At 46.0% G+C, this 26,402-nt stretch overlaps 3 protein-coding genes across 15 annotated transcripts in view; 1 reads left to right on the top strand and 2 right to left on the bottom strand.

Annotated features, from left to right (window-relative positions):
- Positions 1 to 10,875, bottom strand: part of AGO2 (argonaute RISC catalytic component 2) — a 36,163-nt gene extending 25,288 nt beyond the window's left edge. For both annotated transcript variants that reach the window (XM_053395212.1, XM_053395213.1), the window contains exon 1: positions 10,505 to 10,875. In XM_053395212.1, coding sequence (XP_053251187.1) covers positions 10,505 to 10,547 — 43 coding nt within the window. In that variant the 5' untranslated portion in view covers positions 10,548 to 10,875. The remainder of the gene's footprint in view (positions 1 to 10,504) is intronic.
- A 4,464-nt stretch (positions 10,876 to 15,339) lies between these two features.
- Positions 15,340 to 18,849, top strand: LOC128417035 (60S acidic ribosomal protein P1-like). The gene is made up of 4 exons (XM_053395211.1): positions 15,340 to 15,536; positions 17,828 to 17,902; positions 18,248 to 18,362; positions 18,723 to 18,849. Exons 1-4 carry the CDS (start codon positions 15,465 to 15,467, stop codon positions 18,800 to 18,802), a joined length of 342 nt encoding a protein of 113 aa, XP_053251186.1. The 5' UTR covers positions 15,340 to 15,464; the 3' UTR covers positions 18,803 to 18,849.
- Positions 18,850 to 19,903: 1,054 nt separating this feature from the next.
- PTK2 (protein tyrosine kinase 2) overlaps positions 19,904 to 26,402 on the bottom strand; it is a 191,791-nt gene continuing 185,292 nt past the window's right edge. For all 12 annotated transcript variants that reach the window (XM_053395199.1, XM_053395200.1, XM_053395193.1 and 9 more), the window contains 3 exons: positions 22,969 to 23,124; positions 22,101 to 22,181; positions 19,904 to 20,957 (listed from right to left, as the gene is read on the bottom strand). In XM_053395199.1, coding sequence (XP_053251174.1) covers positions 20,745 to 20,957; positions 22,101 to 22,181; positions 22,969 to 23,124 — 450 coding nt within the window. In that variant the 3' untranslated portion in view covers positions 19,904 to 20,744. The remainder of the gene's footprint in view (positions 20,958 to 22,100; positions 22,182 to 22,968; positions 23,125 to 26,402) is intronic.

Below are 26,402 nucleotides of genomic sequence, written 5' to 3'. Positions count from 1 at the left end.
CCCAAAGGAGTCTCAAAGCGGCTAACATTCTCCTTTCCCTTCCTCCCCCACAACAAACACTCTGTGAGGTGAGTGAGGCTGAGAGACTTCAGAGAAGTGTGACTAGCCCAAGGTCACCCAGCAGCTGCAGGTGGAGGAGCAGAGACGTGAGCCTGGTTCACCAGATTACGAGTCTACTGCTCTTAACCACTACACCACACCAGCTCTCAGTGTGAATGGAGGGGGTGTTGTGGCAACCTCTAGCAATATATGTGCAGCTGAGGCAAATCTGTGTGAAAGAGGCATATCCCTGCTATCATGAGTTCATCAAAACCCTCTACAGGTAGCCCCAACTAGCACAGTTCCACTATGCGCTGCAACAGTGTTTCTGAAGGCTACCCTAGTGCATTTCATAGAATCATAGAATCATAGAGTTGGAAGAGACCACAAGGGCCATCGAGTCCAACCCCCTGCCAAGCAGGAAACACCATCAGAGCACTCCTGACATATGGTTGTCAAGCCTCTGCTTAAAGACCTCCAAAGAAGGAGACTCCACCACACTCCTTGGCAGCAAATTCCACTGTCGAACAGCTCTTACTGTCAGGAAGTTCTTCCTAATGTTTAGGTGGAATCTTCTTTCTTGTAGTTTGGAACCAGTGCTCCGTGTCCGCTTCTCTGGAGCAGCAGAAAACAACCTTTCTCCCTCTATGTGACATCCTTTTATATATTTGAACATGGCTATCATATCACCCCTTAACCTCCTCTTCTCCAGGCTAAACATGCCCAGCTTCCTTAGCCGTTCCTCATAAGGCATCGTTTCCAGGCCTTTGACCATTTTGGTTGCCCTCCTCTGGACACGTTCCAGTTTGTCAGTGTCCTTCTTGAACTGTGGTGCCCAGAACTGGACACAGTACTCCAGGTGAGGTCTGACCAGAGCAGAATACAGTGGCACTATTACTTCCCTTGATCTAGATGCTATACTCCTATTGATGCAGCCCAGAATTGCATTGGCTTTTTTAGCTGCCGCGTCACACTGTTGGCTCATGTCAAGTTTGTGGTCAACCAAGACTCCTAGACCCTTTTCACATGTACTGCTCTCAAGCCAGGTGTCACCCATCTTGTATTTGTGCCTCTCATTTTTTTTGCCCAAGTGCAATACTTTACATTTCTCCCTGTTAAAATTCATCTTGTTTGTTTTGGCCCAGTTCTCTAATCTGTCAAGGTCATTTTGAAGTGTGATCCTGTCCTCTGGGGTGTTAGCCACCCCTCCCAGTTTGGTGTCATCTGGAAATTTGATCAGGATGCCCTTGAGTCCATCATCCAAGTCGTTGATAAAGATGTTGAATAAGACCGGGCCCAAGACAGAACCCTGTGGCACCCCACTAGTCACTCTTCTCCAGGATGAAGAGGAACCATTGATGAGCACCCTTTGGGTTCGGTCATCTTCCTTTCCCCAAAAAAGGCTCAACAACTTTGGTCAATCCAACAGGTAGATCACTGCCATGTTTTGTTTGTTTGTTTTAGTGGGAGTAGATCACAGTCTCTTGGGAGTTGGACATGCTTGTTCTACAGCAATCTTAACTCTGAAGGGCTGCTTGCAGTCTGTATACAATACTGAGGTACATGGACCCGTCATACGGCTTTCTATAAGGCTGCTGACTTGCTTTAAGGTAGTACAAACCGCAGGAAAATTAAATATATTCCTTCTGCTCAAAGAAAACTTGCATATTACGGAGTCAGACACACTAAAGCTTTCCATATAAGAATTTATTTATACACAGACAACTAGATGTCAGTGAGAAGAGTTCTAGCCTAGGTTTCTCCCTAATCTGCTAGTTTCCCATGGACTTCTCTATACACATCCCTGCAGCCTGAAGCAATACAGTGTGGCAACAATTTTATTGCCTGCTCTGTTGTATGTGTGAACTAGGCCTAAAATGTCTTAAATTATTCAAGCTTTGTTTTAGCTTCACAGAGAGAAGACGCCAAATAAATCTAAGTGGATCGATCAACAGGAAAATGCTGCAGTCAGATGTCATATTATGTCAACAAGAGCATTCATTGCAACAGCCATTTTTGTTTCTATAAACCAGGGGTGGAAAACCTGTGGCCCGTGGCTCTCCAGATGTTTCTGACCACTGGTCACGCTGGCTGGGGCTAATTGGGGCTGAGAGCTTAATAACATCTGAAAGCCACATGTTCATCCCCTCTGCTATAAATAAACGATTATGATATCAGACACATGTGTTCAAACTAGCATTTGCCATCCAGAAAAGAATATGGATTGGATTCAAACTAAGTTTAGTTAAACTTCAGTCCTAATGAAATCAGTGGTACAAATTAGCCATGACATAACCGAAGTCAGTTGAATTCAATAGAGAGTAAGTGGTTGGATGTAGAATTAGTTCCAAAGATGGTATTCAAACTATAATAAATACATCAACAATTTAAATATCTATCCTAACTACATGGAACAGCTTGCTTTTTAGAAAAATACTGAGGCTGGCAATTAAGTTTTCCCACCCTTTGCAAGATTTTAAGAGAGAAATAGATGGCGTTTTAGTAATCTCTTTGTCTTTGTTAGACGGAGTAGCGCAAAAACAAGCTGTTGGGATCAGCCTCCAATCAAAAAGTGGAAACATCCAAAGTCTGGGAGAAGCATGTACACATCTCCCCACATGCAACCGGGAGCCAGAAGTGACAAGTGACATCAAAAGCAGCCCAGGTGAGCAAATCCCACCCTGTGTAGGACTCCAACATCTGGCTGCTTTCATTTCATCCAAGACCTGCCATGGCCCAGAGACTGGAACAGCAGAGTGGCAGCTGGAACAGCTGAGGACGGGACAGTGGATTGTATACACCTTTTCCTCCCCCTTTACTGTGCCTCTTGCATCTGCTGCCAGAAGCTGCAAGAGAAATCAACAGCTGCCTGAGTAAGGAAGGCCAACACAGTGAGGAACTAACCTGATGACTGAGCTACTGTATATTAAATGCATTGAAAGCTGCCTTCACAACTTTGGTTAAAGACTGGGGTATAAATATTTCTATGCACATGGAAATGTATCAATCTATCTATCTATCATCTATCTATCTATCTAAGTTACAACTTTGTATTTTTGTTTACAACAGTATATTATACAGCTTTTTATGTTATACAAAGTAATACTGAAAACCCAATTAATCTAGAGCTTTAACCTCATCCACCTTTATCAATCTGCTGGTAAGGGCCAACACACCATTAAAAACCTGACCTTCAAATAGCATAGTATATATGTCTTAATGTATTCTTGCCTTTTCTGGTTTTAATGTATGTATATGTTTTCTCTTTTTCTTTTTGAAATTTCCTTTGGGCTGTCTGTGGCAAAAAAGCAACTAATAAATTGAATAATAATAATCTCATTTTTTTAAAAAAAGTGTCGTTTTTATTATAATTGCTGACATTTAAGTGGCATATAAATAAATTGCTTTCATTTTTTAAATGGTCATTGAATAATTTTTATATTTGCAGTACAAGCAGAGCTTGTGTGGGGGTTATATGTTTGTGGTGGCTCCCCGTAGAATGCTCTCCCCAGGGAGGCCTGCCTGGCACCTTCATTACAAATCTTTAGGTGCTATGCTAAAACATTCCTCTTCTCCCAGGCGTTTGCCAAATTAAACAATCTATGGCCTTAAACCCTCTCTCTGTGTGTGAGAGAGCGTGTGTGTAAGGGTTACTGTTTTTGTTTGTTACTATGGTGTGTATTTTTGTGTTGTTATATTGTAAACCACCCCGTGATCCGTGGAAGAAAGGTGGTATGGCAGTTTAATTAAGAATAAGAATAATTTCCACTCAACTAAGCTAGGGGTAGGGAACCCCTGTGGACCAGATCTAACCCATAGCATAACCTGATCCAGCTCGCTGCCTCAGGAGGGTACCTGTGGGTGGTTCTTTGCTTTCATGCAGAACAGTGGGGTGGCTACATGTTCCCTTGGCTGGCACTAGCTGGAGGGAGGGAGGAACAGAAGGGAACAAGGAAGATGTTCTTTGTTCTTGTTTTTTTACCAGGGCAGCTGGCTCCTCTTCTTGGGCGACACTTGCTTAAGGGAGGAAAGGAAAATCAAAGAGACAAGCAAGTGCCATAGGAGCAAAGCAGAAAACTTCCTTCAATTTAAGGCACCCAAGGGAAACTGAGGTGAAGTGTAACTTTTTGCCACACTTTAGGAGACACTGGAGTCTGACTCTCAACTCATGCAACTAACACGGGGTCAGCAAACTTTTTCAGCAGGGAGTCAGTCCAGTGTCCCTCAGACCTTGTGGGGGGCCGGACTATATTTTTTGGGGGAAATGAACGAATTCCTATGCCCCACAAATAACCCAGAGATGCATTTTAAATAAAAGCACACATTCTACTCATGTAAAAACACGCTGAATCCCGGACCGCCCACGGGCCGGATTTAGAAGCGATTGGGCCCGATTGGGCCCCCAGGCCTTAGTTTGCCTACCCATGAACTAACACTGCACATCAGTGGGTTGAGGGAATGGAAGGAAAGAGAAGGGGGGAGAGACTATCCATCCATATGTGGCTCAGCTTCCATCCACTGGGGTGTGGAGCTGTCATACAGTGGTACAGCACATAGTTTGTATGCAAAAGGTCCCAAGCTCAATGCATAGCATCTCCATGTAGGAGTCCTGTCTGAAATCCTGGAGAGCCACTGCCAGTCAATTTTGACAGTGTTGCGCTAGGACCATCACTGATCCAACATGATGTAAGGTAAAGTATAAGGCGACACCCTATGTTATATTATCAGTGCCAGCCCTGCCCAATATTGGCTTCAACTCCTTCTCCTCACTGAATCTTCCCACTGCTCAAGGACCATTCTAAGTAAAAAAGAAAGAAAAAGTTACCCATCCCTGACCTAAGACACTGGCCAAAGTAATTATTTGAACCAAGACTATGTACTGATGGAGAACACTTAGGAAAAAATGGTAGGAGATATTTCTTTCATGTGATTTGGGTGTATTGCATTGTTTTAACGTGGCACAAAAATCTATTAGTTCTCTCCAACTATAATTCAGGCAACACACAGAAGTAAAAAAGTGCACTTTTTAAACAGAATCAAACTCTCAGCATGTAAACTACTGAAAACCATTTCTCAGATTTCTTTTAAATCTTTACAGAAGAAAAAAATGTGACACAAACCATTTCAAGCATCAGCAGCGTGTGCATAAATTAAGCTTATTTACAAATTAAACTTTTAATTACACAAAACCAAGAACACACAAGTAAACATGTGTTACTGGATTTCAACCCAGCCACCACTTCAAAACATACATTTCTCTCTCACACACCATTTAATGGGTTGTTAACTGCTGTGCTGTAACAAAAGACATTGTGTAAAAAATTAATGCAGATGATACTTTATGGTAAGCAACTTCTACAAAGTTCGGCTTCAGTTCTGGAGAACTCAAAGCTCAAAGGCAATTGATTCAATAAAAAGGTACTATGTAAAATATTTCAGATCTTGCCTGCTATAAGTTAGGATTTAAGTCCTGAAAATATAAAACAAGCATATTGGGTAGAATGTAAAGTCATGTAGTTGTTGAATTCCTCAACTAGGAATTATATTTGGGCTTCCATTGTAACTTGCTGGGACATTTCCCCCTAAGGGGATAAGGGCAGTACTTCTGGATAATATCAAGAATTCTTCAAAGTCTGCATCCTGTTTCAGACAGTGGTCAAGCAAATGCTTCTGAGAAGCACATAGCAAAGGGATGAAAGCAATAGCCCTCCTGTGCTGTTGCCCCACAGCAGCTAACATTCAACAGCCTCTGAACCCAGAAGGGCTAGATGCCTGCCAATCCAAAAATAACTAATAATGCTATGTCTCAATAAAGATGCACAAAATGAAGAATTCGTTTACCACTCACTAAACACAATTATGCTGGGCCCATTGCATGTATGCTACTGGGAAGCACCTGTGCCATGAAGAACGAATATGAAGGGAAAATACTTTCAGGCGGTACAATTAACCTTGCTTAGTATCAGGCAGGCTGATTCTGAAAATCACCTATGCATTGCACTTCACTTATTCCTATTACATTAATTCAGTGACAACAGCATGCAAACTACTATATAGCTGATCAGAAGAAACACAATTCCTTTCCAGAAGCCTTGCAATTTACATTAGGCAGGCAAGACGGTATTCATTTATTTAATGTATTTATATCCCACCTTTCTCCCAATCAGGGGTGAAGAAGAGATACACGACTGGTGTGATATGAAAGTGGCAACTGAGATATTGGTAAGATCCCACTGTATGTATCTGAACACTATTAAAGACAGCAGGGAGGGCAAAGTCACTAGTGCTGTGTGTTTACACTTTACAACTCTATGGGCAATGTCAGATGACTTCCAGGCATTAAAAATAAATCTAACATTTTACACCTGTAGTACAATCAGTGGTAGAAACTGAGCTATGAAAGCTAGGAGCTAAATGGCACCTTAAACTTAGGTTATGGGTGCAACAACGGAATGTTTAGGTGCGCTTTTTAAATAAAAAGAATTCAAAGTTCTAAATGAAGAAACTGAAGCTAAAATATTATGTTCATTTTTCACATGATCTAGTCCTTCTCCTGTCCACACCCTAATATTCTTAAGAGGGTATCTTTTCCAATCTACAGAGAGTAGCTGGAAGTGGGGAGGCAGAAAAAGGTCCTCCTTTCATCCCACTCTGCAGTTTTAATCTGAAATCTTAGGTGTAGTACTGCACCCTGAGCTCAGAAACTGGTCGTGCTAGTGAAATTCCCTGTCGCAAAATGTACCTAGAGCAATGGGTGTTTTGAACACTGGGTACAATACACCCTACCCCCCCAACACACACACACACACACACACACACACACACACACACACACACATGATGGAGTATCTTTACTAAGGACAGGCAGGGAGCTGGATGTTTTTAAATCAGCAATGCTGGAGGAGTGGGGTATGCGGCTAAGAACTGCTGCCAGAAAAGAAAAGTTGCTTTGCTCATGTTTGCCACCTATTTTTAAAGGGCAAGATAAGTGTTTAACATTGCATGATGGACTGGTAGGTGCCGCAGAAACATGCTCAACCTCTGCAGAATGTTCTAAGAAGCAAAGCAAACTTCTACAATTTTCACAAAACAGCACACACATTTCAGGAGGGGAGACACACTCCTCATTAGAAATAGTGCCAACATCATCCAAGGAGCGTCCACAGAATTAAAGACTTGGCACAGCTAGAGCGCACCCTGGACTGACTAATAGCTATGTTTTCCTAGCAACAAGCATCAGGTTTGAGAGCAGAGGAAAATGGAACTTCCTCACAACAGAAGCAGTTATTAGAAAGGAAATATCTGATCTGATGCAATAACTATACAACTTACTGCACTTTTAACATGCTACCTGTCTGGAAGTCCCAGGTAACATGCCTTAAGTGAGATACCCAGGAACATCTCAAATACAGTGGTACCTTGGTTAAAGAACAGCCCTGTTTACGAACTATTCAGTTTAAGAACTCTGAAAAACGGAAGTAGTGTCCCAGTTTGCGAACTTTACCTCGGTCTAAGAACGGAAGCTGAACAGAGGAAGGGCAGCGGGAGGCCTCACTAGGGAAAGTGCCCCTCGGTTAAAGAATGGTTTTGGTTTAAGAACGGACTTCCAGAACGGTTTAAGTTCGTAAATCAAGATACCACTGTATGCAAATTCAACAAGGAGAATAAGAAAACAAAAAGTGGTTTTAGACTGGATAAACTCTGTGAAACCCTAGCTAGTAATATGTTTAAAGGGCCGCCAGAGATGTTAAACTGTTTAAATTTATAAATTTTGACTATATGTAGTATATAAAAACAAGAAAACAATGGAACAGCAACTGAGCTCAGTACATTTCATTGATCCAACACATTATGGGAGGTCAACCTGTAGCAAAGGGAGCTAGTTTGTTGCAAGCATATCCAGGAGCAGCACATCTTCAGACTCCCAAGCTGTTTGTCTTTATGCTTGCTTTCTGTTCAGTACAAAAGGCATGGATGCAACATGCGCGCTGTTGTGGCACTATTTTTTTGACCAGACTTGTGGCACACTTGCCAGACAAGTTTACCAGCACTTCCATACGTTCTTATTTTGGGTAGTTGTTTCAACAAGACAAATATTTGGTACAGAAGGCATAAACAAAATCCCTAATTTCACCTGTTCAGCTTTGATGCTGTATTGCCTGTGCACAACAGAATGTAACTTGCACAACACACACAAATTATACACACACCAAGTAATTACAGTGCCCATCAGTACACAGAGATATTTCCAGTTCGGTCCAGCAGTGAAAATGTTCTCAATCTGAGGGTTGCCCTCCATATTATGAGAAGGGGCACAAAAATTGTCAGGTCACTCTGACAACCAAAAATGGACCCCTAACATAAGGTGGTTATCTTCCTCCCTATTCTGGCAGGTTCTGGATCCAGAAGAGATACTACATGGACATAATGTGAATGGGGTGGTGGTGGCAGTTACCCCATATCAGTAAACTTGGAAGTGTGAGTAAACGTGTAACCATACCTTCGCACTGAAACAGAAGTGCAACATTTGGTGTGCAGCTGGCAGCAAGATGCTATGAAGACATATGAGAAATGGGGTGTGCATATGTGTCTGTGTGCAATATATTATTGTATTTATATCCCATAATTCCTCCAAGAAGCTCAGAGCAGCATACGTAACATCCCACTGCTCACAACTGTAAGAACCTGTATTGTGTAGTGTGGGACCAGGATTCAAACCCCCCTGCAGCCATGAGACTCACCAAGTGATCTTGGCCCAGTAACTATTGTCTTAACCTAACCTACCATACAAAACAGCTGTAAAGCTAACGTGGAGCTGAAGAACCACGTACATCACTTGGGTGCCTGAAGGAAAGGCAGGATATAAATATGATGCATAAGGATGAGCAAGGATGAATGGCCCAAGGTTGGTCAGCTTCATGCCTGAGTGGGGATTTGAACCTGCGTCTCCCTAATCCAGCACATCACACTAACCCAAATGCATATATGCATTTGCGCACACACATGTGTAACAGTATGTGTGCGCACATACACAAAAACATACATTTATAATGTATATAGTATGTAATGTATATAGTGATATATACATACACACACACACACACAAATATACATTCCCACAAGTATCTTCCCACAGCATCACTGTGAGAACAGGATGCTGGACTAGATGAGCCACCAGCCTGATCTTATGCTTCTTATATATGTGTGTGGATATATAGAATCATAGAATTGCAGAGTTGCAAGGGACCCCAGGGTCATCTAGTCCAACCCACTGCAATGCAGGAATAAATGGTGGGCATTATATATGTGGTGTTGCATACACATACAAATATAAAGGCGAGTCCACAGTGGTTCTGTTTTAGCACCTGCGGGCCTCTTGGATGGCAGCTAATGCAGCATAACAGTAGTAGTGGACTGAACTCTTTTCACATCCAGCCCAGGCAAAGAAACTCCTGCCAACATCTCCCCTACCTAGACTGCCCCCATCACCCACCCCATCTTTTTGGCAATGCCCATTGTCCAGCTTCACTCTTTAAAACTGCAAACCGGCCCTACAACAGAGAAAGGCAACCACAACACGGCGAGGGCAGCCACTACCAAAACACAAAGGAGGCAGCCATACGAAACACACACAGGCGCCCCTTTAATTTATTTATTTTTCCACTTCCCTCTCTCCCGCAGCCAGGGGCCCTGATGCTTCGCGACCACCCAACACGCCCCCCACACCAGGGGGTCTCTCAGGCGGCGCTGTCGCGAGGATGCCCATCCCTCACTCTCAACCGGTCTATTGGGGGGGGGGCTTGTGCGCGTGCTTTTCACTTTAAAAAATCAATTGCGGGGGAAAGGAGGGGGGGACCCGAACTGCAAGTCTGTGTGCAAGTGGTTTTTATTACTTTTAATTTTTTTTAAAGGAGCCTCGGGAAGCGCAGCCCCCTCCCCCCCCCCGACTCCACAGCTGAGGTAAAAAAAAGCGGGCAAGAGGAGCCTTAAAAAAAAAAAACTCTTCTCCCTCGACCCGCAACCGACACCCTCCCGCTGCTGCTGCCGCCCTCCTCCTCCTCCTCTTTCCGGGTCTCGCCCAGGCAGCTGGCGGAGGAGGAGAGCCGGCAGCGAGCGAGGGAGGCCGGGCGGCTGAGGCGAGACCGGCGGCGGCCGCCGCGCTGAGGGAAACGTACCGAGCGCCCCCTCACAGAGCCCGGCCGCGCGAGAGGGAGCGCGCGCACCTCCCTCCCTCCCTCCCTCTCCCCCCTCCCTCCCGAGAGACCGTTGGCGGCGCCTCGTGCGCCTCCTTCGCTGCTGCTTCTGCTCTGCCTTTCTCCTCACAAACCCGGTTCCCGCCTCAGCGCTGCCCACCCATTTAATTTCTTTGGGGGGGGGGGAGAAGAAGAGGGAGAAGCGCCGCCTTTCTCTCCGTTCCCTCGTGGAACTGGCGGGGTTTGGGGGATAGAAGCGGCAGCTCACTCACCGGGTCCCGCGGCGACGGGGGCCGCTCCCCCCGCCGTGTACATGGCGGCGGCCCTCGGGCGGGCGGCGTGGCGCCCTTTTCTTCTTCTATGAGGAGAGCGGCGGCGGCGGGCGGGGAGGGGGGAGGCGAGGCGGCAGGGAAAATAATAATAATGGTGACGATGATAATGAAATAAAAATAAAGCCCGCCTTCTCCTCCTCCTCTTCTTCTTCTTCTTCCTCCTCCTCCCTCGTCGGCTGGAGCTCCGCTGCCGAGGCCCCCCCGCCAAACTCCGGCGCCAGCAACGGTGATGGTGGCTTTGCTGAGGGCGGAGGGAGCCGAGCTGAGGCGAGGCGGGCAGGGCCCGAGAGGAGGAGCCGGCGGAGGAGGCCGCGGCGGAGGGCGGAGCCGGCGGAGGCCGCTGATGAGGGAGGAGAAGGAGGCCGCGGCGGCGGCGGCGAAGCCAGACGCTCCGCCCCGTCAGGCGCCGGCCCTCCTCCGCTCCCGGCTTTCGTTTCCTCCCCTCACGCAGTGGCGGTGGCGGCCCCGTTGCCTCAGATGCCCTCGTCGCACCGTGTGCCTCGCCGCCTCACGTAGCACTTTTGAACTTAAAAAAACACCACACACACACAAGCCAAAATCTTTTTCCCCCCAAGAAGACCAGGCGCTGGAATGTTTTTGAAGCGAGAAACAAGAAGAGTGTATGAGGGGAGAGGGGGTTTTTTGCGTCTGTGCGCGGACTTTTTAAAATCACCTCAGAGTTTCGGGTTCGACAAAGATGGTCAAAAAGCCGCACAGAGACTCCAGCTCAGTGGTTCTCAAACTTTTTCCCCCCTCCCTCTGAGCTACGCTTTCGGAATAAAAATGTGCTCGCGCCACGGCAATTTTTTTCATTGACAAGAAAGTAAAACGGAAAGGAGCGACACACAACAGTGCTTGATTTAGGACACAAAACACCACTGCTTTGTAATACGGCCACGAGACATCCAGAAAATATAAAACGATGCGGCTACTTAAGAGCAGTCCCAAAATATAATATTGATTGTCCTTGAATCTTCCCGCCACACCAAGGTGTTGCACAGCACCCTTTGAGAACCAACTGGACCACGAGTCTCTTTCTTGAGGCAGCAGTTCAGCAATGTCACATCTAGAAAGCCACTATATAGTAACCTAGTTTTCAGACATCACACAAGCTCTTCTTGCTGGGAGTTAAAGAAACGAAGATGTTGAAGAGAAAAAAGTTGTTGCTGGTGATAAATATCAAATGATGGTGATGATGGTGATATTTGAAGGCAGGTATTACAATCCAATCCAACTATGCCCATTTACAAAATACAGTGGTACCTAGGGTTAAGAACTTAATTCGTTCTGAAGGTCCATTCTTAACCTGAAACTATTCTTAACCTGAAGCACCACTTTAGCTAATGGGGCCTCCTGCTGTTGCCGCACGATTTCTGTTCTCATCCTGAAGCAAAGTTCTTTACCCGAGGTACTATTTCTGGGTTAGCGGAGTCTGTAACCTGAAGCGTCTGTAACCCGAGGTACCACTGTGCTAATTTTTGGCACCTGTTTCTGAGTCTTTTCAGTGGTAGTCCCATCTATGAAAGAATGCCTCCACCCCAAGAAGATCATCTCATAGCTATGTTACTGTCTCTTTCCACCAAGTGAACTCTTTGTAATGTTGGGTTATCCCTAACAATTGGTCTTTGTGTTCTGGTGCGATTCTGACCTCCCTGCCAGAATAGAGTGGGACTGTTACTTCTCTTGATCTGAACATTATACTTCTGTTGATGCATTAGCTTTTTTGCGGCTGCATCACACCGTTGACTCCTGTTAAGCTTGTGGTCCACCAAGACCCCTGGATTCTTTAAGTCAAGTTTACTCCATCTTATGTTTGTGCATTTATTTATTTCTGCCTAAGTGCAGGACCTTACATCTGTCCCTACTGAAATTAATTTTGTTAACTTGGGCCCAGTTCTCCAATCTGTTGAGGTCATTTTGTATTCTGATTCTGTCTTCTGTGGCATTAGGTACCTCTCCCAGTTTGGTGTTATCTGCAAATTTGATAAACATTCCCTTGATTCCTTCATCCAAGTCATTTACAAAGATGTTGACCAATCCAGGACAGAACCCTGCAGCACCCCACTTGTCAGTTTCCCCCCAGGATGAATAGGAACCGATAATGAATACTCTGTAGGTTTGGACAGTTAACCAGCTACAAATCCACCTGACAGTTTACCTCGTTCAACCCACATTTTATTATCCTCAGAATTTCTATAAATTATGCCTAAATAAATGCAAAATATCTCTAGTGCCCATACATAGGCACACACAGCGAAACCAATGTGCTAGTGAGGCAAATGTGAGCTATTTTTAACAGACCCTAGGACAATTATGTTTTTTGTCTTATTTGCAGTATAACGAACATAGGAAGCTGCCTTGTACTGAATCAGACCATTAGTCTGTCGATCTCAGTATTGCCTCTTCTGTCAGCTGCTCTACTTGAAGATGCTGGTGGAGACCAAACCCAGGACCTTTTGCATGCCACTTCTGAGGCTGGGGCAACAAGGTTGTGGCATAATGAGGCTGTCACTTTACCTATTAGCCTCGAAGTGTTACTAAGGTCTAGAAGGCAGCAAGTTGCTGTGACCTTTCAGCGACATTAAACTGCAAAGGTGCAAAGTTGGCAACCCAGTCACAGCCCCCTAGTCTTGCTGCCTAGAGCTTCGGTTGCTGGCTTGGCAAGCACAGCAACTGCATTGAACCCAGGCCAGAAACCGCTATAGGTGTGGGAGCAGTTTCAAAGCCATAGCTGATCCACCAAGCCATGCTGCTGGGGCCCAGTTCCTTGATTGGAAGAGAGGGAGGCCAAGAGAACTTTGAAAGCAGGTGGAATGACTGAGGACACATCAACCCAGCTGCCACCACTTCATCCTCCAGCCATATCAGACTTACAGTGGTACCTCGGGTTACATACGCTTCAGGTTACATATGCTTTAGGTTACAGACTCTGCAAACCCATAAATAGTACCTCAGGTTAAGAACTTTGCTTCAGGATGAGAACAGAAATCGTGCTCCGGTGGAGCGGCAGCAGCGGGAGGTCCCATTAGCTAAAGTGATGCTTCAGGTTAAGAACGGACCTCCGGCACGAATTAAGTACTTAACCTGAGGTACCACTGTATCCTGCTAAAGAGGCATGGCTTGTGTGTTTCGTCTTAGGCCCTGTCTTTACTACACATTTAAAGCACTATGATACCACTTTAAACTGTCATGGCTTCCCTCCAACGAATCCTGGGAATTATAGTTTGTTATGGGTGATGAGAGTTATGGGAGGGACGGCCCCTGTTACCCTCAGAGATGTATACTCGACCCTAGGAACTGGGGAAACTTAGGAAACTTAAAGTCCTAGCAGGGCAAAGCAGGAAATTCCCACCGAGAACATATTGGGGTGTGATGTGGGGTGACCACATACCCAAATTATCCCCCTCCTTCCAATTAGCACTTTTTCCTCGAAAAATCAGACTTTTGTCCTCCTTCCCTCCTTGTCCTATTTCCCCTCCCCATAGCCCAATGCTGAGCAGAGCACGATCTCTGAGCATTGGCGCATGTTGCTAAGATAGCCCTCTCAGCAGTGGCGCCAAAGGGCCAGTCAACTTTGCCTGCATTTCTACCAGGCAGGAAAAAAAGAAAGAGAACAAAGGCTTGAGCGACGCAGCGTTGATCGGGAGGCAGCGGTGTGTCTGTGGCGGGAGAGGGGTGGAGTTTGGCCGCTCCTGCTTACTTGAATGAGCCCAGGACTGTGAATGGGGCCCCTCTAAGAGTTTAAAAAACAGCTGCCCGCCCCCTTCCTCCTCCGCTATTGGCTGACTCCCACGCCGCCTAGCAACGGAGCAACAACCGAGGCTTAAAAGCGTTCCCAGCCTCAGGTGACATGCGCACAAGGCGTTTGAGAGGTAGGGGCGGGGAACAGCCTCTCTCCTTCGACTTCCGGCGGCCATCTTTGTTGGTGGAAGCGGCTCCGCTTGCGTGGGTGGCTCAAAGGAGGCACTGCGCAGGCGCTTGAACAGGAACATACATTGGTTGGCTTTGATGTTTCGATACTGTACTTCCAAGCAAGAAGGAAGGGGACTCCCCCCACCCCATTGCCTCTGTGACATCATCAGCGAAGCGTCAGAGTAATTCAGGGACTCTCCTAAACGAAGTGATAAAAAGGCTTTCAAGGATGGGGGCATCTTATTATTATTCATCAAATTTGCCTACTGCCCTTCATCTCAGGGTGGTTCACAGCATAAAAATACAGAATAAAATAGTACATAATTAAAAGCATACTACACATTTATCCCCCAAGAATCCTGGTTCACACGGAGCTACAATTCCCAGTAACTTTTTAGAAATGACGGTTCTCAGGATTTTTCCTGGCAAGGGCCGCAGACTCGCCTTCCCTCGTCTAATTGTTCTCTGGTGCCTACATTTGCCACAGGATTTAAATATGGCTTCCAGTGTGTAACCAGAATCTCTCTCCTCAGAACGTGGGATGGGTTACTCTAGAATTTTCTGAAGTCTAGACACATTACCCATGGAGCCTCTTGGCCCCAGACGGCGTCGACGCAAAAAAAAGCAACAACCGCCTCTCTGATTGGCTTTCGTCCTCTTCGACTCCTCGCGCCCGCCGCAAACCAAGGAGTATTCGTCGCTACGATTGGTCTTCGTGTTCTCGCGCGATCCGACCCCCCTCTCCAACCGCTGACTAAAGCCCGCCCCGCCGCAACGCGATTGGCTCTTCGTCCGCCACGCTCTCCGCTATTGGCCACCGCGAGCGAGCCGGGATTGGCTGGGGCCGCCTTTATAAGCTCGGTCGGCGGCGAGAGGCCTTCCCTTTCTCCAAGCTCCCTCAGCGAGGCGCGCAAGGTGCTGTGTCCTTCAGCAGAAGCTAAGGCCGATTTCCCAGCCGGCGACTAGCACCGCGCACCGACTGCCCGCCATGGCCTCCGTCTCCGAGCTCGCCTGCATCTACTCCGCCCTCATCCTGCACGACGACGAAGTCACCGTCACGGTGAGGGAAGGGGGGAGGCCGCGCGCGGAGGGGCTCAGGGCGCATGCGCCGGAACATCGTGGCACGTGGAGGGAAAACGGCCACTCGGGAAGAGGAGCTAAAGGGGTAGAAGGAAGAGTAGGCCTGGCCCAGCCACGCTGGTTCAAGTATCCCTTCTGCCCGGCCACTTGCTTGACTTAAGCTCATCCCGCAAATCTCTCTGTTAATTTTACTTATTTGATCCGCATGCTGCCTTTCGATTAACAGCATAAAAAAAAACAAGATAAAATTACAATCTGCACAGTTAAAATTGGATAGGGTGTTAGGAAAAGGCCTGATCGAAAACGAACGTTTTCTCAAAACAACAAAATGAACTATAATAATAATAATAATTTATTATTTATACCCCACCACTCTGGGCGGCTTCCAACAAAACACCCAAACACAATGACATATTAAACATTAAAAACTTCCCTAAACAGGGCTGCCTTCAGATGACTTCTAAAAGTCTGGTAGTTGCTTATCTCTTTGACATCTAGTGGGGAGGGTGTTCCACAGGGCGGGCGCCACTACTGGAAAGGCCCTCTGCCTGGTTCCCTGTAACTTGGCTTCTCACAGCGAGGGAACCGCCAGAAGGCCCTCGGCGCTGGACCTCATTACAGAACTGGACTCCTTGACAGGTTTTAATAAACATACACAAATTTATCGGTTAATAACACGATGGACAGATATGTAAGGATATGTACAACTTTATAATACGCAGAGAAAATATGTGAAGAGAAATCAGGGAGAGGAGCTGAGGGAAGTGCTTGTGGGGGGGGGAGTGGGGAAAATAATGTATGTGATTATATGGCTTATATTTACAAAAAGGAAGAAAAGGTACATTTTCTCCTGGAGCCTGAAATTGCAGGTGTCCCTGGGGAGAGCATTTCATTTAACTCTGAGAAAAGGTCACCACCGCTGTGCCCCGTTGGGGAGCCACGTTGAGGATATTTGCTGCCCTCCCCAGAAACAGCAGTGTGGGCATTTGGCTCTGTAGGAAAAGTGAAGCAAAGGGGTAGGAAGTTTCTGCACCTGGTGGTCTCTCCTTCCTTGGAGGTTTTTAAGCAGAGGTTGGGGGGCATCTGTCAGGGGTTCTTTAGCTGCTATTTCTGCAACGTAGGAAGTTAGACTTGATGACCCTTGGGATCCCTTTCAATGCTACAGTTCTGTGATTCCTTTTCACCCCATGTAGTGACAGCTACAAACTGCTCTGATTTCAGAAGGGGGATTAGGCAAATTGGTGGGAAGCTGGGCTAGCAATGGCTAGTAGACACAGTGGCTGTGTTATTCCTCTGTGGGGAGGTAGTATGCTTCTGAATAGGAGTTGCAGGTTGAGAGAGCACTGTTGCCCTGCGGGTTCCTGCAGGCACCTGGCTGGCTGTCACGAGGACAGGATGATGGACTAGATGGGTCTTTGGCCTCATCCAGGAGGGCTCTTCTGACCCTAGGATGCTGGCTGCTTATAGCTGTTTAGCTTTCATCCTGTGTTTTGCTTCATCCCACAACACTGCAGACTAGGGGCGGTCCTCAGTGGACACCCAGGTTCCCATCAACCCCAGCCAGCATCGCAAATGGTCAAGGATGATGCGGGTTGGATCAGTAAATTGGGGCGGTAAATTGGCTACCTGTCTCAAAGCTAGGAGACTATCAGAAGGCGGGTGGGGAGGAATGTCGTTTTAGGATCTATAAATGTAATGCGTAGGGCCTTCAGCCTTCGCTGTCTTTTAAGGCAGCCTGCACCAACCTGGTGCCCTCCAGGTATTTCAGACTACATCTTCCTGTCAGCTACATGCAGCAAGTACTGGCTATGGATAATGCGGTATAAGGTGTATGCAGAGTTCAGCATGTAGAAATGGGAATTTTTTTTAAAAAAAACCACTTTCTCTTCAACAGGGTGGTATGGTTCAATTAGGAAAGTAACTTTAACAACCCTACCAGTGTCAAGGTGATTCCTATAGCAGCCTTGTATGTCTTGCCACAACAGTTACTAGCCTACACACACACCCATATATAAAAATATTTACCAACCTAAGTTCAGCCTAGCAACAGGGGCTGCCATTCTCTGCTGGGAACTCAAATAAGAGGGTAGGGAATACTACAGACTATTTTGAGATATTAATTTCAAATTATTCAGATAGGGGATGTCACAAATACTATGCACCTAGTAATGCCTTTTAATGATGGAGGCATATAAATGCATTTTGGGGGAAGGGGGTAGAGTATGATCTGTGACCTCATTTCTTTAATAATTTTCTTAACATTTTGTTTAGGAGGACAAAATCAATGCCCTAATCAAAGCAGCCGGAGTGAATGTTGAACCTTTCTGGCCTGGACTATTCGCAAAGGTAAGACTAATGAGGAACAAGTCATCCAGTAGAAATACATTAATGGAAAGAATATATTCTATTGTTGGATATATTGTTGGATCACAACTCCCATCATACCTTACCAGGGGCCTTGCAGGTCGGGGCTGATGGAAATCCAATACTAGAGGGTCATGTAGGATAAGTATCTACATATGTTGCTTGGCTGGCAGATTTATGTATTCTGGGGACAGCAGTGCTGATTTTACTATTACAACTCTTAGCAGTTCTAGAGCAGTAACTGGTTCTGAGTTTGTGCTGTATGATGGGTGGTTGTCACTCAAATTGATACGCTCCCGTTTTTAGTAACTTGTTTATTCTGACTAGGCCTTGGCCAACGTTGACATTGGAAGTCTCATCTGTAATGTAGGAGTTGGCGGTGGTGCTCCAGCGGCTTCAGCCCCAGCCGGTGGAGGGGCTCCTGCTGGTGCTGCTGCTCCCGGTAAGTGCAATTATTTCCTTATTTAGGAGGCCCTTAGATCCATTTAAGTGGGATGCAATTTTTCCCAGAAAGGGACTAACAAGCCATGCTATAAATGTCTCATTTTCCTCTTTGTGGATAATTAGGTTGTCCACAATTTGTGTGGTGGTAATCTGCACCTAACAAGTTTGGTCCTCAAGGGTCAAAAGGGAGGGCAAAACGGTTCAGCATTATCTAAAACCTGTTCAGTGGAGGTGTCGCACCCTTCTGGGGTGGCTGCGACAGAGAGTCATCCAATGTGCATGCTAAAACAGCTTAATGGGTGTTAATTAGTTAAGGTGGACTGAGATTGCAGTATTCTAATCAATATTAATTTTGCAGCTGAGGAGAAGAAAGAGGAAGAAAAGAAAGAAGAGTCAGAAGAATCCGATGATGACATGGGCTTTGGTCTCTTTGACTAAGCAGACTTTTTGTACTCTTTGCTAATAAAGATACAAAAGCATGTAAATGGAATCTCGTTTGCTCATTTGTTCTGGTAATACATGAGGTGAGTCTGCTGGATTTGGCCAGCATCCTGCACAATAGTGGCCAACCAGGTGCCTGTGGGAAGCCTGAAAGCTGCACATGAATGCCACAGACCCCTGCCCACTGGCAGTTACCAACAGGCGGCATTCAGAGGTGAAATGCCTTTGAGTGGCTCTTGGGAAACATTCATCTATGTATTAGACAGTTTTCCTGTTTACATCCTGATGGTTTTAGAAATTGTTTCTCTACAGCAGAGGTAGTGAATCTCTCCCTCACCTCTGCAGACAATGGAGGAGTGCGCCTTCAGGGGTGAAGTCAAACTTTTGGAGAGTTACAGCGCCTACTGTGGCTGTAGAGACATGTTTTGTTGCATCTGGGACTGAGTTCTGCTGCAGAAGGATTTAAATTTTACCCCCCCCCCCAAAAAAAATCTTCATTAAATTGAACAAGAATTGGCGTGCATGTTGAAGTTGTGATCAGATCTCCCCATCAGCTGGATCTAAGGTGAGAGCCCCGCATTCACCACTCCTGAAGTACGATGGTGGGGCTTCCTCAATGTGCTGACAAGTTTTGTTTCATGGACTGGAGGTTCCCCACCCCAACCTGTAAAGGAAAGAACTGCCAGTAGGTGAAAGCAATAAGGTGATGTAGAATGGCAAGGATTATAGGCCTTTTAGACCCTAGTCCCCAACCTCCTAACAGTTCAAAATCCCTTAACAATGAAGTTCATGCTAAGCATGCCTACCCCAATCCAAGACAATCCCTATTTCACTATTCTTAAAAAATTTACACTGAAGCTATTCATATTCCTATATATTTTGTATGGGGAGGAACTTGGAAAGGAGCCATTTTTTAGGGATTTCCCCCTAAATGTGTTCCAGAGAGGATTCTGTTTGATACCACACAAGGTGACCTACCATTACAGAGGAGTAGAGAGACAAACAAATTAGGAAGAGAATTCTGTACTAAGTTGCCAAGAAACAATTACATCACATTTGCCCATTATAATCCCCTTAATCAGGCACACCAATGGCAGGTTTAAAATATTCATCATGGCTTTAATCTTTCTTTATAAATTATATAAAAATGGGGAACATGTATGGTTACATAACATTTTCTTCTAAATTCAGCTTTGAGTTGCTCTGGTACAAAGCAGCTTGTTTTTGCTTCCGAGGAAAACAACTGCTACAAAAAACTGGCATGTTATTCTGGTGAAAAAGACAAGTTCTCTGTTGGTGTTCTACAACTACTTTCCAATCCAATGCTTCACATGTCCACATGGAAGGGGAGGGAAACAAATGGATGAAGAGGACTTTGTTTTGAAATGACAGGCGCTTTGAAAATATAGCTTTTTAATCTTTCTCTGTAAATTGTGATTAGCATTTTGCGGCTTTAAGTGTTCTAATTAAAAAAAGTATTCCAGTCTGGACAGTTCGCATATTGTGGGCAAGAATTCTCAGCCCTGAGGTTTCCCAGAATTCTTCACAATACCTTTGCTCAGTTCTGCACCTTGGAAAGTTCAAGGTCTTTGACTTGTTCCTTTTTCTTAAAAAACAACAACAAAAACCCTTGGCAAATGAAGAGATCCACATTCCACATAATGTGAAAATTTCAAATTGATGTCCACCGATTCTGTGCAGATACAGTTCTGTGAAAATTGACACGTTTTCAATCTCAGACTTTTCCTGGCATTGTCAATTAGGGGGGAAAAAGATGCTTGAAGATAGAAGAACCAACAGGCGTCATTTTGTTAAGCAGCATGGGAATTACTGGAAATCCAGGACCAGGAAGGGTCAATTCTCATTTCTGCTGGAAGGCTAATTGCCCATTAAGGGAGCAAGGCTCTCCCAACTGCACAATGCAAACTTCCCTCTGCATTTAGTGGGGCCTGGACTGTCCAATCGATTTTAGCCTGGCTTGGTCAATAACATCCAGCAAGTTTTTGGCATCCACAGCCAGAGCATGAGCTGCCGTGAGCATCTGCTTTTTGTATTCCTGCTGCAGGCTAGTCATGACATACTGCTGAGCCAGCTTCATCTTGTTAATCAGTTCAGCGAGGTCAGAGTTCAGGAGTTTCTGGGCCATCTCAATCTGGAAGAGAGAAGAATCGGGATGACACTGGTGTAGGGAAAGGCAAAAGGTGCTACAATACTCATCTTGGTGGTGGGAGGGACTTCTATTCCCAATGAAAACCACTGGCCCTTTAGTTGGAAATGTTTGATGTCCCTGCAGAGCCAGTGTGTTGTAATGGTTAGAATGCTGTAAATGAAGTGCTTTTAGTTTTAGTAACTGAATCAGAATCATAGAGTTGGAAGAGACCACAAGGGCCATCGACTCCAACCCCCTGCCAAGCAGGAAACACCATCAGAGCACTCCTGCCATAACTGCGTGAGAGCCTGATTTATGCACATCGACGCACAGAAGACAGAAAGCTTTATTCCTGACCGCTGCGTGACTCTGCTTTTGCTCAGTTTTGGTATGTGTGCTGCACAACAGAAGCCTGCTGCAGCAGAAGCCTGCCAGACCTTATCTCTCTGAGCAATAAATCATCTCAGATGAAATGGGGTGGAGAACCATGCGTACCACCTTGAGATCTTTGGAAGATAAAGGTGGTATGTAAATGTAATTAAAAAATAAGTCACTTAGGTGTGAAACTCACTAAATAATAGTCATGGCCACTACAGTGGAACCTTGGTTTTCAAACTTAATCCATTCCGAAATATGTTCGAAAACAGAAGCATTCACTTCCGGGCTGTCAGCGTTCGAGTTCTGAATTGTTCGGCAACCAAGGTTCCACTGTACTGTTTTCCCCAGGGGCTACAATGGAATTTATTAGGTCCCTGGATTTCAGAGCTTAGCTTTGCAAGTGTGCTAGCAGTTTTATTGCTGTGCCACTAGGGGGAGACCATTCGCTTAGCATAATAAAGCTTCCCCTGGTGATGACATTTTGCTGTTTGTAAACAATGTGTGTCCCACCCCTGCAACTCTTGCCTCCCAATGGACATGCTCCATTACGCTGTTCTCCTAAGTCCCAGTAGCCAGATGAGGCTGCTATACCACTAATGGGTCCAAACTGGTTGCTGATTACACTTCTATATGAAGGGCTGTATTCATTGGGAAGGCTAGCATATGAGGGGCTTCCAGAGGCTCTGTGCTGCTCAACCCAGACCAATGACTGCAGAGTGCATTGAAGTGCAGGCCTGCCATCCATAAATTAAAGCTTGAATCATCTACCTCTCTGTGGGTGCTTGTCGGGAGCACTGGGATGGTCTCGTCTACTGTAGCCAGTAAAGTTCGAAGTGCCAAGCCAACCTCCTAGCCAAAGACAAGAAAGCATGATTAATTATATACCAATTATCCCAATCCCATCCTGTGGAATTCCTGCTCAGTCATTCCCACTGTGGACCTGACATTTCAGTAGGTATTGTCTCTCAAGCTTCCGAGCACAAAGGACTAGAAATATAACAAATTCGGAGATATTCAGTATCCTGAGTTTAATGCCCTGGTCAAATTCCACCCATGTGTCTTTTACACACAGCCCCATTTATAGTAATAAACTACATACATCAAGGAGAGTGAACCACATACAATCTTTCATTACTAGACGTAGGGCTGGTTCAGATGCTTAAGTTCAGGGGTAGGCAACCTAAGGCCTGGGGGCTGGATGTGGCCTAATCACCTTCTTAATCCAGCCCGCGGACGGTCTGGGAATTGGCGTGTTTTTACATGGGTAGAATGTGTCCTTTTATTTAAAATGCATCTCTGGGTTGTTTGTGGGGCCTGCCTGGTGTTTTTAGATGAGTAGAATGTGTGCTTTTATTTAAAATGCATCTCTGGCTTATTTGTGGGGCATAGGAATTTGTTCATTTTTTTATTTTCAAAATATAGTCCGGCCCACCACATGGTCCGAGGGACGGTGGACCAGCCCATGGCTGAAAAAGGTTGCTGAACCCTACTTAAGTTTCTCTCCATGCAGGAGAGCTTGAGAATGCGCGCACATACAACCCCGCATATCCCAATTCTGGTTTTTGCTTTTCTTCTGCCACACAACTTGAAAGACTATAAGGCCACTCTATGGGGGGTGGATGGGGGACTCTCTTACCTTCACCATAGGAACATACTCCTCCGGTGGGGCTGGCTGAATTCTGCTGGACATCTCTATGACCGCTTTCACGAGGCCTGTGACATTCTCATAGACCTTGTCATTGGAACGATCCAAGTTGGCTGTTGGGGGAGGGCTAATCTCTTGCGGCTGAATCTGGAGGGGAAAAGGAGATAGCTTTACTTCCACATGCTTACCCACCAGATGGCGCTCATCTACTTTTCTAAGTTTCAGCTTCAGGAGGACTCCTTTCTGTAACTACAAACACAGGGCATACACATTCAAACAGCGGCCAAGCTGATGGAAACCCTGAAGAGTTTCTAAGACTCAGTGGCCAAGACTGGGAATATGAACTAAGCTGAACCACAATATAAAATCAGAGAGGAGAACCGAGTAGGAATACTTTCACGTTGCAGTTGGTGCCTCTGCTCCAACAGAATCTCTGCATAACCTTCAATATTTAGATTATCTTCAGATCACCTCAATTCAATTGAAATATTCCAGAGTAAAGAGTCTGATGACTGCAGACCGCCAAGTTCATTCCCTAGCATTGCCCTCTCTTGAGCAGCTTTGAGAGCCACAGTCAGGGAGGTAAGCCAGTGGTGGGTGAGGCCGATGAAGCGCATGGCAGTTTAAGTGGGTGAGGCAGCTTCCTGTGTTGTTCACGGGTCTTAAGTCAGGGTTTGGTCAGAATACCCCCTTGCCAACTGTGACCACCCCATTGATACTTCTTATTAAGTAAGGGATGGTTTCCATAAATAAATATGAAGAGCAGTCAGAAGTGAAAAGCCTAAGAAGTTTCAGACGGTACAGTGGGAAAAGGCTACACATGCCTCCTTTTAAGGCTAAGGCAAACAGTCATCCGAGAGGACACATCGTGCTGCGGGCACAGTTGAAACGGCAAACACTGCTTCATGCCCGAGTCTGTAGCACGGCAGCAAAATCAGCCACCCTGTTGCTTCCCCCTTTCTGTGCCTGGTTCTGAAATGGGAGGATGTGGAATACGCCGCAAAGGTGTAGCAGCTCGAGGCAGAGGGGGAAGGAGCAAGGGGCAGGTAAGGGAATTACTTGCATGTCACTGGAAGAGAAAGGCGCTTGCTTGCCTGCTCCTTTCCTACAGCTGACATGAAGGCAGCCACCTTCCCCCTCTCACTGGGCAGACCGTTTTTTCTTGGGGGGGGACATCTCACAGCTGAAGGCTCCTCCCATTCTCAAAGAATTGGGGGTGGGGTAAGGAAATGCCTGCAAAAGAGCAGCCTGCCAGATGTTTGCAACGTATCAGCGCTGGTGTGCTGCTATGCTACAGGTGTACTTCTGCTGTGGCACTGACTGCATGGTTGGACTGGATGAGGGCCAAAAAACTGAGCTTGAACCCTGGGAAGATGGAAGCACTGTGAGTTGGTAGTTGTCATGTCTGGGGGAAATCGGCCAATTGCCTGTTCCGGATTGCATTCCCTCTGAAAGAAACAGAGGTTGGGGGTGATCCTGGAGCCATCTTTGTCACTGGAAACTCAGGTAGCCTCAGTGCCTAGGAGTGCCTTTCGCCAGCTATTGCTGGTACGGCAACCACAGACGTTTGTGGACAGGGATAGTATTCTGTATTGGTATCCTCAAGACTCTGTTCTTGCAGTGCACTCTATGTGGGGCTATTTGTGGATCCAGTCCGGAGGCTTCAGCTGGTGAAAAACACTGCTGTTATGACTGCTGTTGGGGGCAGACTACTGCCAGCATGTAACTCCAGAGCTCAAATGTTTGCATTGACTGCCTGTGTGCTACCAAGGGAGGTTCAAGGTCCTTAACAATTTGGGTTCAGGATACCTCAAGGACCTAATCCCCTGTATCACTGAAGTCTTCAAGGGAGTCCCTGTGAGTGGTCCCTCATGGCTTGCATGCAAGGCTCATATCCGCCAGGAACTGTGTGTTTAGTGATGTGGGTCCAATTTTATGGAATTCCCTTCCAGTTAGGGTCAGATAGGTCCCTCCCTTCTGAACTTACGGCGGCTACTGAAGACGTTTATATCCCATATATTTTAACTGAACTTTGATCCCCTTGTTTTAACTGATTTTTACTTTCTAAGTTGCATCTTTGTAAACTGCTTGGTGACTAGTGTGGTTAAGTGGCATATCACTTATTTAAATAAAGCAAATAAATAAACAAATGATTCTGCAGACATGGCAGCCCTTCATTTCTCCCTCCCCGGCTGGCTGAGAAACATATCATTCATTTCTAAGGGGTGAAGGTGTTCCCGATGGATTGGGGCCTGAACAAATTTGAGCGGCCACCAGAGCACATGCCGAGGCAATTGTGAAAAGCAAAAGGCGCTGACACACGGGGCTTGCGTAGTCTTGTCATTCGCACAACCACACGCACACTCCAAGTGCTTACCCTCCATGGCTAGTGTCGAGCAGAGTTTGAGGGGTGGTTAAAGAAATTTACCAGAAGAGAAAGGGAAAAGAGAAAAAAACACAAGGTTAATAAAATGTAGCGGGGGGGGGGGGCAAGGATTCCAAAATATGAGGAATATGAGGAATAGCAAGAAAGACCTGTTAAAACGCCCCAGCCCCAAAGTTCGTCCGCACCCATTTCTGCTCAGTTGTGTTAGCCATTGCCCCAGCCCCCCCCCGAAACGGAGTGTCCATGCCCAGCCCTGGAAGGAGAGTTTTATCTGCCATGCACCCCTAGCAAGAGAGCATGCAAACAGCAACAGGGGCAAAACAGCCCAGCGAGAAGCAAAGGAATAAAACGATTACGAGGAGCCCCTCAGCGTGGAAGCAGCAGGCGGGCCTCAGACACCTGGTTCTCTGCACAAGAGATCAAGCAGAGGAAAATTTCGCTCTCTTTTTATGAGATCAGGGGAAAGTGCTCAGTAGAAGGAATCATTTAGTCATCTAATTGCTCCGTTTGCAAAAATCTTTGGTCAAACCCTGGGCCAAGTTCTATGCTGGAGGATAGTTTGGGGACCAATTACAAACAACCCACTTGATTCCTCTGCTGAAATTCCAGAATCCTGGCAGAAGACTGTATCTGGATGCTCATTTGTTATGCTTCTCTGCCATTTCTGAAGCCAATACCAACAGTAATCCACCACAAACTAAACAGCCAGGGGTTATCTGTGCAATGTTTGGCTGGTTTCCCCTTGGCAAAAAAACTGTTCTTTCAAAAATAAAATCAGAAATGCCTCCAAGCGCCATTTTCCTCCAGATTAAGAAGTTCAGAACGGGTGTTTGCAGTAAGGGGAATTTCTGCATTCTGTCCAATACTGGTTCCTTTTGTGTGACCTAAAAATCTCAGGAAAAGCTTCTGTTTGGCTTGGCAGGTTCCAGCACAGCCACGTTATACGAAAGGTCCTGCAGCTTCCTGAGGGCGGGCCAGGAAAATCCACTCCAGGATGAAAGAGGGAAATGGGATGACGATGCAATATTCTGCCTCCTCC

This window comes from Podarcis raffonei, chromosome 7 (assembly GCF_027172205.1).
Source record: "Podarcis raffonei isolate rPodRaf1 chromosome 7, rPodRaf1.pri, whole genome shotgun sequence".
Lineage (NCBI taxonomy): Eukaryota > Metazoa > Chordata > Lepidosauria > Squamata > Lacertidae > Podarcis > Podarcis raffonei.
The sequence above is the reverse complement of the archived record's forward strand: the minus strand, read 5'-3'. Positions and strand labels throughout refer to the sequence as shown.